General features: G+C 39.9%; 1 protein-coding gene and 1 long non-coding RNA gene across 3 annotated transcripts in view; one reads left to right on the forward strand and one right to left on the reverse strand.

Moving 5' to 3' along the window:
* BLM (BLM RecQ like helicase) overlaps positions 1–18,792 on the reverse strand; it is a 92,605-nt gene that overhangs the window by 50,372 nt on the left and 23,441 nt on the right. For both annotated transcript variants that reach the window (XM_070775159.1, XM_019983900.2), the window contains exons 2-10: positions 16,949–17,050; positions 15,029–15,729; positions 13,105–13,267; positions 10,336–10,457; positions 6,610–6,742; positions 4,999–5,702; positions 2,839–3,030; positions 1,286–1,404; positions 233–346 (exon numbers count right to left, since the gene is read on the reverse strand). In XM_070775159.1, the coding sequence (XP_070631260.1) occupies positions 233–346; positions 1,286–1,404; positions 2,839–3,030; positions 4,999–5,702; positions 6,610–6,742; positions 10,336–10,457; positions 13,105–13,267; positions 15,029–15,729; positions 16,949–17,046 (2,346 nt within the window). In that variant the 5' untranslated portion in view covers positions 17,047–17,050. The remainder of the gene's footprint in view (positions 1–232; positions 347–1,285; positions 1,405–2,838; positions 3,031–4,998; positions 5,703–6,609; positions 6,743–10,335; positions 10,458–13,104; positions 13,268–15,028; positions 15,730–16,948; positions 17,051–18,792) is intronic.
* The window catches only part of LOC139178185 (uncharacterized), a 30,760-nt gene continuing 17,457 nt past the window's right edge, over positions 5,490–18,792 (forward strand). Inside the window, exons 1-2 of the long non-coding RNA XR_011562571.1 lie at positions 5,490–5,580; positions 7,025–7,073. This is a non-coding gene — a long non-coding RNA (uncharacterized lncRNA). The remainder of the gene's footprint in view (positions 5,581–7,024; positions 7,074–18,792) is intronic.

The following is an 18,792-nucleotide window of genomic DNA, read 5'->3' on the forward strand; positions in this document are numbered from 1 at the left end:
TCAGAATTGAGTTAAACTGTAGGACCCCTAGCTGGTGTCACAGAGGACCACTTGATGGAAGCAAAGACCTCCGTATCTTTGCTGACTAGCGTGTAATATTCTATGTGAGAAGTAAAGGAGAGAAACACGGGAGGGAAAGACTCAGTATTTCCTCACTTGGTAAAGGAGAACTGGGTTGCTTTTCTAAACTAGCTGTAATATCATATTTTAAAATAATGATAGAAATACAAACCTTCTCTGGCGTAACATACAGAAGTTTTATAATTGGGTCTTTTTTTGATAACTGGAGGTAAATACTTGTAGCTTCTGAGTCCGTCTTATCACCTGTCAGATATGTAGCTGGGATCTAAGCATAAAAGTAGTAAACAATTTAAATTTTACACATTAATCTGACTCAAGCTTACATTTATCTTTAGGTTTTATAAATATTTTATAAGTCACATATCAAACCTGTCAAAGGAAAAGAGAATCTCAACATAATAATCAGTACATATTTTTTACAAACCCTTGTTAACTGTAAGTCAAATAGTCTTCCCACTGTTTATTTCCTTTTCTTTTTCCCTGTTTCTTTACTTTCTTAGCTCTTCAGATTTGTAAGGAAGATAAATGTGAATTCATCATCTAAGAGATTCCAATTCTAATGTATGGCCATATTATTTTTTCAAGTAAATGCATCTTCTGGGTTTTAACGCACCACGACACTAAAAGGACCACAACCTCATGAATGGCTGAACAATGGCTACCATCTCTGTACTGAGACATCATCTTTGGGAAGAAAAATCAAAGCAGTGGTCTTGTTGATGGGTGATGGTTCATAACCCTGAGAAGAGTTCTGTTTGGTCACAGTATGTAGGATTTAATAGACTGCATTCATAAACTTTTCTTAACCTCAGCCAGGAGGAAAAAGGACATACGTGTGTAGGCATGCACATGTGTGTGCATTTTAAGATATTAAGGGAGTGAGAACTAAGCTGATCTGACAGTAGTATAAAAAGAAATTCTTCCATATTAGAAAAAACAAATTTACATCAGCAATACAGGTTAAAGGTTCATACTAAAATGTGTTCTTCCAGAGTAAAACCAGATTGAACTCTAGAAAGTCATCTGTACCAGAATTCCCAAAGACTTGTACTTAAATGTAACAACCTAATATAACTGCTGTGCTTTAGTCATATAGTTCATGAACTATTTAATAAAAAAGGTTACCCAGAGTACTAAAATATAACTGTTTTTAAGTTATGCTATTCGTAGTATTTTTATTATAATTGGCAGTGTTTTAACTTACATCCAAGGAAGTCAGCTTTTGGACTTGATCTACTATAAGTGATCTCAAAGGGGAAATGACAATAGTGACCCCAGGAGAAACACAGGCAGGAAGCTGGTAACACAGGCTTTTACCACCTCCTAAAGGAAATGACCAAAAAAAAAAAAAAATCCGTCAAGTTCTATGTTGAGAGCATGAAGGCAAAATGTACAATGCAAATGACATATAAAATTTAAAGTAACTAATAGGACACCAAGTGATATTCTCCACGGTGCCAAAATACGCCATATTTGAATGAGCCAAAGTATGTGGGCAACTTAAATGCATAAAAATTATCTTTAGGACAATCTTACATAGGTATACATGACAGCAAAAGCAAGCATCAGGGCAGGAAACTTAAATGCATCAGAAATACTTTAAAAGTCTGCTTGAGAAGGATACCCCGAAAAATGCCCCCTCGAAACCCTAGGGGGTCTTGGAAAGCCTTGAATGAAAACTGCTGGATGAGGAGGGTGAGAATTCCACCACCGAACTGCCAATGCCTCAGACTGCTGGACGAGGAGAATGCCAGGGCCCTCCCTCTCCAGCTTTAGTTCTGCAGTGCCAAACTGGAGTCAAAACAGAAGACACACACTGAACGGCAATAGAAGTATGGAAAGCTGCTGACTAAACAAACCAACAGCATCTACAGTGTAAGGTCAGTGTGAGAAAATTCAGACGCCCAGTCAATGCTACTAATGACGATGGCGACACCTGATTGCTGGAGGTCACAACTAAGGCAAGTAAGAGGCAGAGGGAAGACTCGTCTGGTAATGAAACCCCAACCTCCCACATTGCCGCGTGCTTTCTTTTCATTAATCGAAGCATAGGTGATTTACAATGCTCCCCTGCTTCTTATCCTAATGGCTAATTTAATATTCTTATTTGGATGACTGTACATCAATCACTCGACAGCTGTTATACACTTTAACAGCACAATGAAAAGTCTTGGATCTCTTCAAAACTGAAGACAAGAAAGAACTATGTTCCAGGCTTTTCACTTAATCCTCATGACACTCTGTGAAGTGGGTGCTTTGGTATTATTCCCACTGCACAAACGAGGAGCCTGGGTTTGGGGGATGAAGTGCCTTGCTCACAGCCACACCGTTAATAAATGGCAGAGCTGTGCTTTGAGCCCAGGGCATCACTCCAGAGCCAATGATTTCAACCACCAGGCCACACGAGGTTGTGCCAAATAAACTGCCAGAAGGGGTTGTGGTCTCTGACAGTAATTTTTTTGTTCTTGTTCCAGGCTAATTTAGACTAGAAAAAAAGAAAAATTCCCAAAGGAAAATCCTTGATCAATTCAACACAATGAGCTTTGAGGTGAGGATCTTAAAGGGCAATAAATGTTATCATGTCAACAACCAGAACAGAGGATATGAAATAATATACTTTCCCAACTGTGGCATGGGAGGATCAGAGGCCCCTAAATGATAGAAATATGGTGTAGGTGTTCTTTTTATTTCTATTAAAGGGCTTTCATTTAACATCTGCCAATGGATTCCTGCCAATTCATATCTAAAAATACATACCAGTGGGCATTAAAATGAAACAGTCTTCACCAAGCAGTGCAGCATTGATCGCCTCTAGCTGATTAGTTCTAAAATTATGCAGGCCAAATTTCTTATGAAAAATCTTCATCATTTCTTTTGTATGAGGAAAATTAAGACTCTGGAAACGCTCATGTTTCGGATTTCTGGATGCTAAATTCTGCTCCATCTTGTCTAAGAAAATAATCAATGTTAAGAGAAATCGGGGCGTTATTGTAACCAGTAAGCTTTAGCATCTGAGCCCACTGCCCTGCAGAAGCGCTGGTGTGCGGTTTGCCACAGCACACCCTTCTTTACCTGTTTATCGGGGTCTCCTTGCTGCCCAGTGTCAAGGCCACCAGAGACTTCCTAAGGGCCAAGTTCAAATTTTTCCTTGATTTTTTTTTACAGCACCTACCCCTCCTATATATTCTCTCCTCCTTCTCTTTTGAACTTCAAGACAATCATGGGGGGACTTCCCTGGTGTTCCAGTGGCTAAGACCCTGTACTCCCAATGCAGGGGGTCGGGGTTCTATCCCTGGTCAGGGTTCTATCCCTGCTCAGGGAACTAGATCCCACATGCCTCAACTAACAGTTTGCATGTGGTACTAAGACCCCCATGCAATGCATGTACATGGAACAGTCAAATACATACATACAGATTAAAAAAAAAAAAAAAGACAGTCCTGGGTTTTCTACTCACTTTAACTTCCTTTTCCTGGCTCCATTTCCATCTGTCCCTGAAATGTGGGAGTCTCTGACACTTGGGACTGGGCTCAGTAGACATTCTTTTTTGGAATTTTCCTAGTTCTTTGACCTTAAACATCGCTGATGTGCACAGAATGCCCAGATCTCTTTCTCAAGATTAGACTGACGCCCTCCTAAGTCCCAGGGCTGCACGCACCTCCAACTGTCTGCAAGATACTTCCACCTGAATGACTTCCCAACACTTGAAGCTCAGCAAGCCTTAAAATAGCCCTCCTCAGCTCTGCTCCAAATCTGCCTCTGCCTCCTGACTTCTCTTTCTGTTCACGGTGTCACAGCTTTCTCAGTTACCGGGTCTGAAAGCTCAGAGTCATCCTAGCTCCCTATGAATCTCCCTCCATCATGCCACTCGCCTCTGCCCCCACTTCCGCCCCCTCGCTGTCGCAACTCTGGGTGGGTGCCCACAGAGTGCAAAAAGTGCTCACTCCAGCTCTGGCAGTTCCTTTTACCCCAGCCCTCAACTGTCTCAAAGATAACTGCGAACACCAGGCATGACACACTCAAACATGACATAGAAATAAATCCATTAATGGTTATTTTAAAGGTCAATAGCATAGCTGTAAGAACAACCTCTGTGGGATTAAGTCATCAATGGCAAAAATAGGGAGGAATGCACTTTACACCATACACATACAAACTTAAAAAAGAAAACCACCTTTTGATAACTTTATAAGGTCAATGAAAGGTTTTAAAATCAATTTTGGCTTTTCTCTGCAGCCTTTACAATGGCTAATTTCACTATTCCAAAAAGTTCTCTCACTAAACTGTGAGCTCCAAGCAGGTAGGAACTCTTCATTATCCATCTATCACTAGGACCTGAGCATAGCACATGGTGGCCACTCAGGAAATATTTGCTGAGCGGATTAAAATGATCCTAGACCAAAAAAATGATTTGACTGACTTAAGAAATTTCTGACTTCTTAGGTTTCTTAGGTTGCTGTAAATTTTAGTATTTTGACATAAAACCTGTTCCACAGCTTTATAAACATCATTTCTTATCAATCCAGGATTCTAAAAATACACACAACGACATTTTTAACATATAAATTCAGCTTTGCTTTTTATCCATCCCCCAAATTGTTAAAAGTTGGCCCTCCTGAGCTTTATTGTTTTAGGGACTAAAAAACGTTAAAGGCAAAGCACATTTGTAACGACTTTTGGAGCTTTACTACAATAGGTTATAATTACACATTTTATAAAACTACAGCTGGTACCCAGACAAAGAGCAACTTGCTTCTGAAACTGTGATTTGTAATGCATATTATCAGCAGAAATTTGCATAGAAACAATGTCATTCTCAGGCAATGATGATTTGCTATGGTTTCTCTTGTACAATTCCTATTTTGGACAGTTTTGTTGTCAAAGAAAATATAAGCATTCCATTTATTGTAAACTTACCAGGGTAATTCGGAATTGACTCTGAGAAGTTTTTATTTTGAGTGGTAGATGCCCCTGGAAGGCAGTCTGTCTTGGCGGAAGAGGGTCTTTCTGACACAGATTTAACTGGTCGACCTTCCTTAATGGGTGGGTAGGCAGCTGTGGAAGATTTGCTGGCTGCTAAATTTTGCATCAGATTTTCCCAGTCATCATCATCATCGTCAAAGTCATCTATGTCAAAATTGTCAATCTCGCAAGCAGCCTGGAGCTCTCTTTCCAAGTCATTTATGGAGGTGGTATATTTATTCTGATCTTTCACAGCCGTGCTTGTGAGAACATTTCCTGGGAAATCAGGGCTTTCATTTCTTTTCTCTGCCCTCGGTGTTTCAGCCCAGTTGCTACTTACAAAGGACTTCTGTAAATGGGAACTGAATAGCGGTCTTTCAAAGGGACTCTTTGTGGTGGCTAAGACTCCTGTCTTTCCTAGGGGAGGAGTCAGTAAACGTTCCCGGGTGGACATGGAATTTGAGGGGAGGTGTGGAAGAGTAAACTCCTTCACAGCATTCCCTGCAAGACAGGAGTCACCCTTCCGAAACGCGTAAGGTAAGGAAACAGAGGCCAAGTCCTTCACAGGGCTCTCCAGGGGATCAGGCCTACACCCCCACATGGCGCTAAGAACACTGGCATCACTGGGATCAAAATCCGCTTCAGCTAGGAGTTTCCTTCTGAAGAGAGAACACAGGATGCCAAATTAACAATGAGTAGTTGGCAATGGTGTGGGCTTTCCTGGTAGCTCAGTGATAAAGAATCTGCCTGCCAGGCAGGAGATACAAGTGCGATCCCTGGGTGGGGAAGATCCCCTGGAGGAGGAAATGGTAACCTCCTCCAGTATTCCTGCCTGGAGAATCCCATGGACAGAGGAGCCTGGTGGGCTACAGTCCATGGGGTTGCAAAGATTCGGACATTACTTAGCAACTAAACAACAACAGGCTGGCAATGGTAGGGTACACACAAGTTTATATTTAATTTTCATGCCGAACTGGCAAAATATTTCCAACCTTAAAAATCTGAATACAAATGCTAAAGGAACAGTTTGAAAAAGTAAATTAAGACATAATGCAGAGCACAGGGAACTCTACTCAATACTCTGTAACAACATATGTGTGTGCTCAGTTGCTCAGGCATGTCTGACTTTTTGAGAACCCATGGACTGTAGCCCAGTAGGATCCTCTGTCCATGGAATTTTCCAGGCAAGAATACTGGAGTGGGCTGCCATTTCTTCCTCCAGGGGATCTTCCCGATCCAGGGATTGAACCCATGTCTCTTACATCTCCTGCACTGGCAAGCAGGTTCTTTACCTGGGAAGCCCTGTAATAACGTATTTGGGAAAAGAATCCGAAAAAGAATAGATACATGTATATGTATAACTAAGTCATTTTTTTGGTATACCTGAAACTAACAACATTGTAAATCAACTATATTCCAATCATAGAATTAAAAAAAAAAAATGACAGTGATAAGTATGCTACACCATTTGTGGGGCAGAATGCCTGGAAATCTTGCCCTGTATCTTTGACACTTACAATGTCGGTGGAAATGCAATCAGATCCAGAAGGAGAAAAGTCAAGATACCTTATGTCCCGCTGCTGGAGCAGCTCGTTCCCACAATCCAAAGCTTTCAGCTCATCATCAGGAACAGCATCAACTAATTTACAGATTCGGTCCATCACACGGATAAGCTGCTGCTGTAAACTTGTCTGTCTAGCTGTAAAGTAATTATGCTATGAATATTTTTCACCACCAACAAAAAAAGACTTAAAATCTTGAAAGCCCTGCATGTAACACCTGAAGTAGTTTAAAAACAGGATTCTGAACAATAATATATTCTCCGTTATCTGCCTCTGAAATCATCTGAAATCAGACTGGCTCTAATCTGTATCATGAGAGCTAAAAACTGTTATCGTTTCATTTCCTGCTAATTCTTATAAGGTAACCAAGGTTGCGGTAAGATAGTAAAGTTTTATGGGTTTTTTTTGTACTTTTTCAGATGTAAATCTCACCATGCCCACACAGAATACGTCATACAGTTTGGACAGGTAAGAACTCCACTTGTTGCTCTCGTCTGCCTGCCAACCAGAGCTTCCTAACAGCACGGCACTTACACTTTCCTTTTGGAGACCACTCCCACCCTCCACCCCAACCCCTACCTCCTCAGTGGGCATGTGACATGAGGCAGTTCAATGAGAATTAGATCTGAGAGTTTTTTGACTGAATGGAAAAGAGGACCTCTCTCTTCAACAAGCTGGACTGGCTGCAGGTGGCCAACTCTGCCACCCTGAGGGAAAATACAAGCTTGAAAATAAGGCCAAGGTAAGGGAAAGCAGAAAACAGAGATGGAGGGAAACGGAAGATTGAGATGGGGAGACGTGAGAGGCAGGTGTGAGAGAGAGATGCCTGCTAACACCCGTACAGACATGTGGATCCAGCCAGCCCACTCCACACTTTCACATTTCAGCTGTATAACTAAGAAATAGATAGAGGAGGGATGGCTTTAGATGAGGCAAAGGAAAAACAATGGGTTAGGGGAGCAATGGGAAGCAAGAAACATGCCTACCGACCCCTGGGGCCTAAGGTGTTCAGGTGAAATAAACAGTTTAGGCAGCTACAGAGGCAACAGTGTTCTCAGAGACAATCAGAGAAGAGGCGGCGGCTACTGGGAAATTATTGAGCAAGGGAGCCAGCTGATGGGTCTAAGGAGAGGAAGCGAGGACAGATGAGCATGGGGGTGTGGACACGACTCTCGTGAGGGGACCCGCATGTCCATGTGAAAACGATGTGGGAGTGAGGACTTTCACTAGTGACTGACGTAAACAGGGTCCCGAAGTATGAAGTGGTACAAGTGCACTCACCGCGCTCCTGTTTGACATCTGTTTTCTCTGGAAGGAGAACGGGCATTGGATTGGAAAGAGTAGCATAAACAACAGTCCAAAGGAAATGAAAACCAAGACAGGCTCAGAGATACAGTTATTGGAAAGGAGCTCAAGTCTCTTTGTCTAGACAGATTACACCTCAGAGTACAAACGAAACCTGCAAAAGAAAATCTCACTAATACATGAGGCGTCTAGTTAATAGGAGAGTTGAAGGGAGAGTGAAGACAGTCAAACATTGTTCTAATTTTCAAAAAAATTCTAAAGGGATGCCAAAAGCTACAGGCTGGCGTTCTTAAAGTTAATTCAAGGCAAAATTCTAGAACATGTTATCAAATGGCTGCTTTGTGAGCTCTAAGAAAAAGAGGAAACAATTACAGAGTTCGCAAGAGTTCATAAAAATACAACAGCCATCTCAACGTAGTTCCTTTTTTGAAAGGATCACTAGACTGGCAGATAACAGAAGCCCCCATTTATTGAAGGCCCGCAGTGCAAGGGGCACTTTACCTTGAACCCTGACAACAACCAGGCAAGGCAGATACTATTCTCATTTAACAGAAGGAACAGAAACTGCGGTCCAAAGAGGCTGAACTACTTTGGCACAGTCACCAGCCAGGAGTGGGAAGAGGGAGGCTTGCACACAAGGTCAGCATTGCTCTAGAGCCAGTGGCCCACCTTTTTCCTCTCGCTGCCTCAGACTTTCAAATTCTGGAGTCAATTGAGCGAGTCTTTCGTATCCCCAGGGACAAGGGAGAGAAACACAGTCTGAAGGCAGATTTGTAACAAGATGAACACGAGGTGGTGATGAACAGACTGCTGTCAGCTGAGAGGGAGGCCGCTAAGGACATTGTGTAGGACTCTGTCCTTGCTCTCGTCTTAGCCAACCATTTCATCAGTGAAACCTGATGATGCAGGAGCAGTATGGTGCAGTGGCTACCAGTGCAAATTCAAGAGTCTCAAGACTGCTGGGTCCATATCCTAGCTCTGCTGCTGTCTAACTCTATGACCATGAGTATTATTTAGCTCTCTGGTACCTCGTACCTTGGTTTCCTTATTTGTAAAATGGGATAACAGAAACTATCTTAAAGGATCATTGTGAGGATTAAATTAATTAATGTTGTAATGCACTTGGAAGAGTGCCTACATCAGGTATTTCAGGAGCATCTTTAACAATAAATTCAGAGACGAAAATAAACAAAAATCCAGAGGAAACAGGAACCACACCAAGAGACCACTGCACATGTATGTGCGCACACACACACACACACACACACACACACACACACACACCGTAAGTACAGCAACTCTCAAACACACATTCACATACCCCCTAAGTATAATACCCATCAAATAAGAATAGAAAACATTACAGAAATACTCATAGATTACAATGCAGCTGTTGGAAATTAATCTGATAAAAATGAAAAATTCCATGCAAGAGTTAATTTAAAAACCGAGGACATCTCTCAGAAAGCAAAAAAGGCAAGAGATAAAAATCAGAAAAGTTAATTAACGGAGGTCTAATGGTCCAATAGCTGAAGTTCCGGGAAGAGTGAAAGAGAAAAGAGGAAACAAAAAGAAGAAAACAAAAAGAAATAATACCAGGAAAAATTCAGACTGCTGCCACTAAGTCACTTCAGTCATGTCTGACTCTGTGCGACCCCACAGACAGCAGCCCACCAGGCTCCCCCGTCCCTGGGATTCTCCAGGCAAGAATACTGGAGTGGGTTGCCATTTCCTTCGCCAATGTATGAAAGTGAAAAGTGAAAATGAAGTCGCTCAGTCATGTCCAACTCCTAGCGGGTCACCCCATGGACTGCAGCCCACCAGGCTCCTCCATTCAGACTAGAAGGAAACAAATTTCTAGTCTGAAAAAGCCTTTGGGAAACAGAAATCAGGAGTGGGAAGGAGACAAAGCAGTTTTTCAAAGCCTTTAGGTGCTACTGGATTATTTATACTAGATATTTAATAGAAAATTTAAAAATGAATTAGAAATAAATCAAGCAAACAAAAAGTACTAAACTTTAAGTGAACACCGAACCCAGAGAACTTGGAGGATGGTCTAGAAATCAGTACCTATAAAAAAGAGGTAAAAGATCTAATATTTAGCTCTAGGCACTTCACATTTATCTCACAAAGATTAAAGCTACAGGAAGGCAAAATTTTGGTGCAGTATGAGAAAAAAAATTCCTCCTCTATTCTAAAAACACTACTTATTAGAGAGTCATTTGGTGAGAAAACAAGTTTCTGAGTTTCAGAGTTATCTGAGCAAATGCTGGTGGTTGGTTATTACGAATGATTCACTATTAGATCAAAAGAAACTACAGATTCATCATCTTATACTATACAGTCACAGGCTGAGAATACAACCTTACTTTGTTTTCAAAAGTAAGCAGCTACAACATGTGTTACGTCTAAAATTCTTTTGTACCTTCACAGCTTGTGCTGGTTTCTTGATTAGGCTGTTGTGTGGCCATTTCCTTGAGTTTTGACAAGTCTTCTGATGTGCTAAGACTATGCTTTTTGTCAGAGGTGTCAAGATCCTTCAACATACTACAAATTAAAAAAACATTAAACTGATCAGAGTACAGACTAGACCAAATGCATACTTTTCCCTCTAATATTTCCCACAACTGGTTAGACACTATGTAACAGAAAAGAGAAACATGTCTCTGTATCTCTATTGTAAAACCTCTTAGGTGGTGGTTTAGTTGCTACGTCATGTCCGACTCTTTTGTGAATCCATGGACTGTAGCCCACCAGGTTCCTCTGTCCATGGAATTTCCCAGGCAAAAATACTGGAGTGGGTGCCATTCCTTCTCTAAGGGATCTTCTCAGTCCAGGGATCGAACCCTCGTCTCCTGCACTGCAAGTGGGTCCTTTACCAACTGATCCACCTGGGAAGCCCTAGCTGGCCCTCAAAGTTTGCCATCTTTTGGCCCTGATATTAACACACATAAACATGGTCATTCGGGCTGGATATAAAAAATACTTTAAAGTAACAAAATAAATTAGTATTAACTAAGTGTTAGAGAGAGGATACTGTGGCAATCCGAAGAAAGCTAAAGCTTATGAAGGAGGGAGACTGTCAGTTTACTCTCATTAGGCAATAGAGCTCAGGGTTACCATAGGAACATAACTGGAGATAAAGCTGTAAAGACAATTTGGGGTCTGCAGAGAGAGGATTTTGAGGGCCATCTAAAGAGGTATAGGAATACAGGAGATACAAAAATATGTTCTCCTTTTTGTTATATATTTTCTAACCATTACATCTCTGAAATAAGTTCAGAAGTCACAACCAGCACTTTAAAATGTAATAAAATATAACAAAATGTAAGTGTGCACTGCACATAAAGCATTTGTGAAAATCCTCTTTTAGTTTTATAATATATACAAATATGTATACAAGGTTGCAGTTGAAAATATATACAGAGAATTTATCTCAGAAACCACCTTAGAAAGAACCATTTTCCAACTGCTGAATATCTAGGTAAAATATACTAAATTGTAGTATGACAACTCAATAAATTATGTAGCCATTAAGAGGAATAAAAATAATGACTATGCGGCAATATGGAAAACGTTTTAAAAATAATGTCAAAAGAAAAGCAGATTGAAAAATGACAGCAACATGTTGATTATGGCAATGTAAAAATCATACACACGTATAGAGAAGGAACAAAACAATGTGGACAGGGAGAGGGAGGAACGAATCAGGAGGACGGGGTGCAAATACAAACTGGGCTTCCCTGGCGGCTCATAAAAAAGCTGCCTGCAGCTCAGGAGACCTCGATTCAATCCCTGGGTTGGGAAGATCCCCTGAAGAGAATGGCTATCCACTCCACTATTCTTGCCTGGAAAATTCCATGGACAGTACAGTACATGGGGTCGCAAAGAACTGGATATGACTGAGCAACTAACACTTTCACTTTCATATACAAAATAGACAACATACAAGGATTTACTGTATAGCACAGAGCATTATATTCAATATCTTTTAACAATCTATATAGGAGTATAATCAGAAAAAGAAAAATACAAACCCTAAATCGCTATGCTGTACACCTGAAACTAACACAATATTGCAAATCAACTATACTGCAATTTAAAAAATAAATAAATAAATAAATAAACTTAATGTGGATAAAGAAAATGTTTGGTTTGTTGGACTCTAAGACTATCAGTCAATATCCTGTTAAAGTGGCTACAGTGTTATCTGTGCAATACACACTTGAAATAACCCTACACTGGATCTTAGCCCATTTGCCATTAATGACGTCATCTTAGACAATCCCCTGTTCCTCCCTAGGCTTCAACTCCTTCACCTGAGAAATAAGAATGCTGTTGAATAATGCTATGTGAACTTTTGCTGAGTTTTTTCCCCACAACTCTGTCTGCATTTTTATGGGGGAGATGAAAGAGGGGAACTTTTGGAGTTTTTCTGTTTTGTTGTCAAATAGCAATCACGCTTCACCCTCTCCCACCTCTGTAAACATCTCAACCCACCTGTTAAAACAAAAACCCAGAGAAACCAGCTTATGTAGACAAACACCTCCTTCCTGTCTGCCTTCCTTCCTTCAGGTGATGTACTAGAGGGATTTGTTTCTCATCAAAATATGGTTAGCAGCATAGTATGTAACAGACCTCTCAACTGAGTGGATTTAGGCTGGAGCCAGTATGGCAGTAACAACGACTATTAGTATTTTAAGCTATTAATGAACTATGTGGATTCTCTCTTTTGCCATAACACCACCAATTAATCACAATCATGTCACAAATTTATCAAAATTCAGTGAATAACAAATACCAATGGTCAATTCTATTAATATTTGGATTAAGAAAAATTTTTAAAAGAAGAAGAAAGGACACTTAGTAAAAGTCACTTCGCAAAGAAGGTGTTAGTTTGGGGTCATTTCAGGTCTAGGAAATCAGTATCTTTAGGACTACATTCCACATATCAAGATCAACTACATAAAACCATTTGGAGGTGCCATGTAATTAATGATAATTGGACTATATAGTTTTAGAATGCCAACAATTAAATAAAATTTATATAAATAGGAATTTCTTGATGTGTTCATTTGAATACAAAACAAACTGCATTAGCATGAAATTAGTCAATTCTGAGGTGACATTACACAACTAAAATTATTTCAGCTATCTCAGAAACAATGTTTATTAATTAATAAAACTATTTTACCTAGAGCATTTTAAAGAGGATGAGGAGGTAGAAGTCATTCCTTCTTCTGGAGAAGGTGGGACAAAATCTATGTCATAATCATCTTCGTCAAGCTCAATACATGAAGACTTCTCCACTGAACGTAATTCTGTTTCTTCCAAGTTTTTCTTCTTTTCACAATTACCTAAGTAAAACAATTGATGGTTATCCACTTTAAACATAGCAGTGTGTACATGCCACCCCAAACTCCCCAACCAACAGGATCCGACTGTGCAGCACAGGGAACTCTGCTCAATGTGATGTGGCAGCCTGGATGGGAGGGGAGTTGGTGGGTGGGATGGATACATGGATGTCTATCGCTGAGTCCCTTCACTGTTCCTCTAAAATTATCACAACACTGTTAATTGGCTACACCCCAATACAAAATAAAAAGTTTAAAAAACAAAGTAAAATAGTTGATAAGTGTAGGTTATTTTAATATTAACGAGCCAGAAAGAACAGGGTGTGAGCGCTTAAAAGTGAGTGCTTTGGACAAGGTAAAAGCATTCGCAGCACTTTGTACTGATGAGTTCTCTCCTTTCACACGTTGATGTTGGCTTGTTTCTTCATGGAAGAGGACTGAATCAACTGGATTAAGTCCACCAGAAGCTGGACTGAGGCTGATGATTTGCTTAAGGATTTTCATGACTGTCTCCAGTCAAATTAAGAAACTCATATTTAGTATCAGTCCTTTCATTTCTATTTTTCATTCATATTTAAATAAGGGTAAAGTACAGTAAATAAGCCTGAGGGTTATACAAGTACCATTATTGATACAGATAAACTATGTCTGCCTTATCCCAAAGGCGTCTTAGTTATTTAAGTCTCCCAGAATACATGTCTCTCTCAACTATGTGGGAAAACAGTGCCAAATCGTTGCTCTCTAGTTTACCTTTTGCCAAATCTTCTCTTCATAAATAATAACACATTTGATTAGACTATAGTCTTGCTTATAATCAGTCACTTTTCAGTCCCCTCTTACCCTGCAGTAACCTTGATGGGATTCGGTGTTTAAAAATATTAGTCTCATATTTACAATTATTTCATAATGTGGGTACCTCCACATATGGCTGATCTCAGCTATTAAGTTCTAGACATCTAATAACTATGAGACCTAAACAGAAAACTATTTGAATGTAATTTATAATACTTGAATAGCATGATTATATTGTATTATTCATCAGTATTAGGCAGTGCAAATCATAAAAGAATCATAACACAAAGGCTTCGTTTTATCCCAATTCTACTACCAACTAGTTAGCACACCATCATGAAGCCACTTGAACTTCTATGGAAACTTCTCTTCTTTTTATTGAAGTATAGTTGATTTACAATATTGGGTTAGTTTCAGGTGTACAGCCAAGTGATTCAGTTTTTTGCAGATTTTATTTCATCACAGGACATTACCAGATAATGGGTATAACTCCCTGTGCTACACAATAAATCCCTACTGCTTATCTATTTTATGTATAGTAGTTTGTATCTATTAATTTCATATTTCTAATTTGTCCCCCCCTCTACTTCCCTCTCCCTTTTGGTAACCATAAGTTTGTTTTCTATGTCCCTGCTTCTGTTTTGTATACTTATTTTTATTATTTTTTAGATTCCACATGTGATATCACAGTAATTTTCTTTCTCTCTCTGACTTATTCCATTAAGCATTATATTCTCTACATATTTCTTTGTATTTAAAATCACAGAACTATCCTTGCTAATATAAAAACTATATTAGCAGAATAAAATCTTTCATTTCCTTAGTATGCAAGAACGTGGCCCACAGATGGTTCAATAAGCACCTCTATATATCCTAAGGACAAAAGTTAAATCATATTTGTGACTCTTCCCAATGTCTAGCTTTGAATAAACTAATACAATCAACCTTTTGAAATGAAATAATAATTTTTACCTCTTTCCGCTCCCAAATGAGTTTTTAACGAGTGATTTTCCTGAGTATCTTCATTTATCAGCTCTTCGGGATCGGGGTCATCATCAATGCAAATCACATCACTACTTAACCATTCTGAGTCATCCTTCTGTTTCTCAGTCAAATGTTCCTGCTTGCTCTCAGAGGAGAAGGGAGCCAAATCAGTCTCCCCTGTATGTGTTTTATTAAGCTGCGCTTTTACTAAGTTCCTCTTAGACTTTTTTGATTTCTGAGCAGTGCTTACTCTTACGAAGTGGTTTTTACATGGTGTCACAAATGCTTTAGAATTTCCAGAAGTATCGAAGTCATCCATATCATCCCAATCATTGAAGGCAATAAGAGAATCTGATGAGGAACTAAATTCTAATTTCTTGAAAGTAGCATTGAGGGATTGCTTTATAACCGGTGTGTTCTGGGCCGTACATGAAACTTCCTGGGGAACCTGCGACAAACTTGGCAATAATGGTTTTGAACCAACTCTCTTAGTTTGCGGTCCGGATGGAGCACTTTTAAAGTCATTGATCCCCGTCTGCTGATTGGTGGTGTGGGGTAAAGGTTCACTGAAGGAAAAGGCCTCAGTGATATTAACATCTTTATCACTCAACACAGGTGTTTTTGCCACTGACACACTAGTTACAGAGACATCGTTGGCTGAAGGCACTTTCTTTTTAAAAGTGAAACCTCTGAAAAAGAATTGAAAAACTGAATTAGATGGATTCATTTTAACAAACCCAGAAAGTATACAAAACTCTGATTTTTTTTTTTACTAATTTATATAATGACTTACCTTCATTGTATCCCAAATGAGCAAAGAATCTATATGCCTCTCTGACTTTAAAATATGTAAGGAAACTTACATTATGCTTTGTATGCTCTGATCCTTCCTATTCAGGAGCTCATTACTCAGCTTTGAGACTATCCAGGCCATTCCCATTACTTTGCCTCTCAGGCTCATAGTCCTTAATTAACAACCTCTCCAGAGAGGGGGAAAGCAGAAGCAAAGAAGAGAAAAGACGCAAATGTGACTACTTGTTGCGACTCTGATAAAAGTTTTATGGGGAAAAGAATTAAAAACTTCCAGCTCTGCTGAAATCTGAAAGACAAGTGAAAGGGGCAAGGGCCCTGGACATCTGCTGGCTTTACTGACATGAAGGTCAATGGTAACTTTAAAGTCAAGCACAAAGAATGTGCCTAGAACCTGCTAAGGGCACAATGAGGGCTCTACATCATTAGGTCTGTTAGAAGGACTTTGGAGTACAGCTTGAAGGAAAGAACAGAACTGGAGAGCTATAGTTTCCTTACAGATGGTTTTCGAAAAGGACATAAAATTATATTAAGATACTAAAAACACCGATTTGGGTCTTCCCTGCTGGCTTAGTGGTAAAGAGTCCACCTACTAATGCAAGAGACATCGGTTCGATCCCTGGTCTGGGACGATCCCACGTGCCAGGGAGGAACTCAGCTCGGCTGTCACAACTACTGGTTCTGTACTCTAGAGCCCAGGAACCACGACAAGAGAAGTCACCACAAGGAGAAGCCCGTGTACTGCAACTAGAGAGCAGCCCCCATGCATCATAACCAGAGAAAAACCCACACAGCAATGAAGAGCCAGCACTGCCAAAAAAAAATTTTTTTAAATAAAAAATACCAATTTGCTCATATTTACAAGATTCATTGTTCACTCAACGAATATTCATTGAGCAAATATCACGTGCTAGAAACTGTGCAAAGGTGCTGAACAATTCATTACCTGGTGTTGCTAAAAGATGCTCTATTATTATTTTGCAAGTGGGAAAACCACTGACCCTCTCATTTTCTCATCTCTACAATGAAAGAGTTGTAAGAGATGTTTCTTTTCACTTGAGTGCTGGTGCCTGTATGAAAGCAAACTAAAGTACTTACGAAGATTTCGGTTTTGAAAGACTCAATTTATTGTTAAGCTTTCTTGCCGAATGACGTTCCAGTTGTTCCTGTAGATTATTTTGAGGAACAGCAGCCATGATCCTGAAAAATGAGGGAGAAAAATATCAGTGGAATTACACGCTTTGCATTAATCACAATATTTACTGTTCCAACTGTGCCCAGAGTAATGAGACTTTTTTTTGGACAAAAAACTGTTTTGACATTTAAAACAGGTGACATTTGAAATACATAATCTTTAACTAACTGAAAGCTCACTTATAGCAAAATGACCTGGTTTTCCCCCAATGCTAAAAAAAGCACAAAAGATATTTTTAGGGAAGGGCTTATTAGGAAAAGGCTTGCAGAAAAAGGGGACCTGGCCTAGGTCTGAAGAATAGAGGGAAGGCAAATGGGGAGAGAAGTGTGAGAAAATGATCAAAGCACACTGAAAATCCAAAGAACAAAGGAATAACTGAGTTCTCCGCCCCAGGGGAAATCGGAAAAGAAGGATGAGCACTGTCAATGAGAGCAATGGTTTACCAGCAAGATGCTGTGCTTTGGAATCATCTGGTCTCAACCTGAAAGAATACTTTTACCAAGCATATAAATTGTGACACGGCTGAGCTAATTCCTGGGATAATATGTAGCTTAGAGGCTTCCCAGGTGGTGCTAGTGGTAAAGAATCCAACTGTCAATGCAGGAGATTAGATGCGGGCTCGATCCCTAGGTTGGGAAGATCTACAGAAGGAGGAAATGGCAACCTGCTTCGGTATTCTTGCCTGGGAAATCCCACGGACAGAGGAACCTGGCAGGCCACAGTCCATGGGGTCACAAAGAGTTGGACATAACTGAGCACCACCCCCGCAAGCATTAACCATCAATGTGTAGGTTAAGCCGTCTTAAAATTAAGGGGGCCGGAGACATTCCTGGTGATCCAGTGGCTAAGACTCTGTGCTCCCAATGCAGGGGGCCTGGGTTCAAAACCTGCTCAGGGAACTAGATCCCACATGCGACAACTAAGACCCAGTGAAGCCAAATAAATAAAAATTTTAAAAAATTACTGAGGCCTGGGGTGAGAGGTGGGAGGGAAATTCAATAGGGAGGGGACACATGTATACATACCTATGGCTGATTCATGTTGATGTATGGCAGAAACCAACACCATATTGTAAAGCAATTATCTTCCAATTAAAAGTAAACAATTTTTTAAAAATTACTGGGGCCAAATCAGGATGGAATAGCAGAATATATGGACAGTAATCAATTCTTATTTGAGCAAAGAGATATAACCTTCTTTCTCATTTTATCTTTACCAAAGATCTTCTTTTATTTTATGCCATATAGCTTAGGAGGAAGGGCTAACAATACCAAATGATATTCATGGAAATATGAAGTTTTACATGTATCACAGTCCACTCACTAATTATTAAATTATGTTTAACAAGTCTTTAGATAATAGTGAAAAAAGGAGAACTTTGAAGCAAGTGCAGTGGAAGAAATCTTCATGTGTTGAGCTTGATGAAGATGATTACAATATTGATTTTGTTCCACCTTCCCTGGAAGAAAAAATGATGTTTGCCTTTTCTTCCTCTTTCAAATGCCTTCAGTAAAATAACTAATTATGCTAAGTTGCTTCAGTCATGTCCAAGCCTGGTGTGTTGCAGTCCACAGAGTCACAAAGAGTCAGATACGACTTGGCGACTAAACAAGAAGTCGCTTCAGTCATGTCCAGCTCTTTAGACCCTATGGACTGTAGCTCCTCTGTTCATGGGGTTCTCCAGGCAAGATACTGGCGTGAGTTGCCATGCCCTCCTCCAGGGGATCTTCCCCACCCAGGGGTCAAA

The sequence above is a fragment of the Bos indicus genome, chromosome 21 (genome assembly GCF_029378745.1).
Source record: "Bos indicus isolate NIAB-ARS_2022 breed Sahiwal x Tharparkar chromosome 21, NIAB-ARS_B.indTharparkar_mat_pri_1.0, whole genome shotgun sequence".
NCBI lineage: Eukaryota > Metazoa > Chordata > Mammalia > Artiodactyla > Bovidae > Bos > Bos indicus.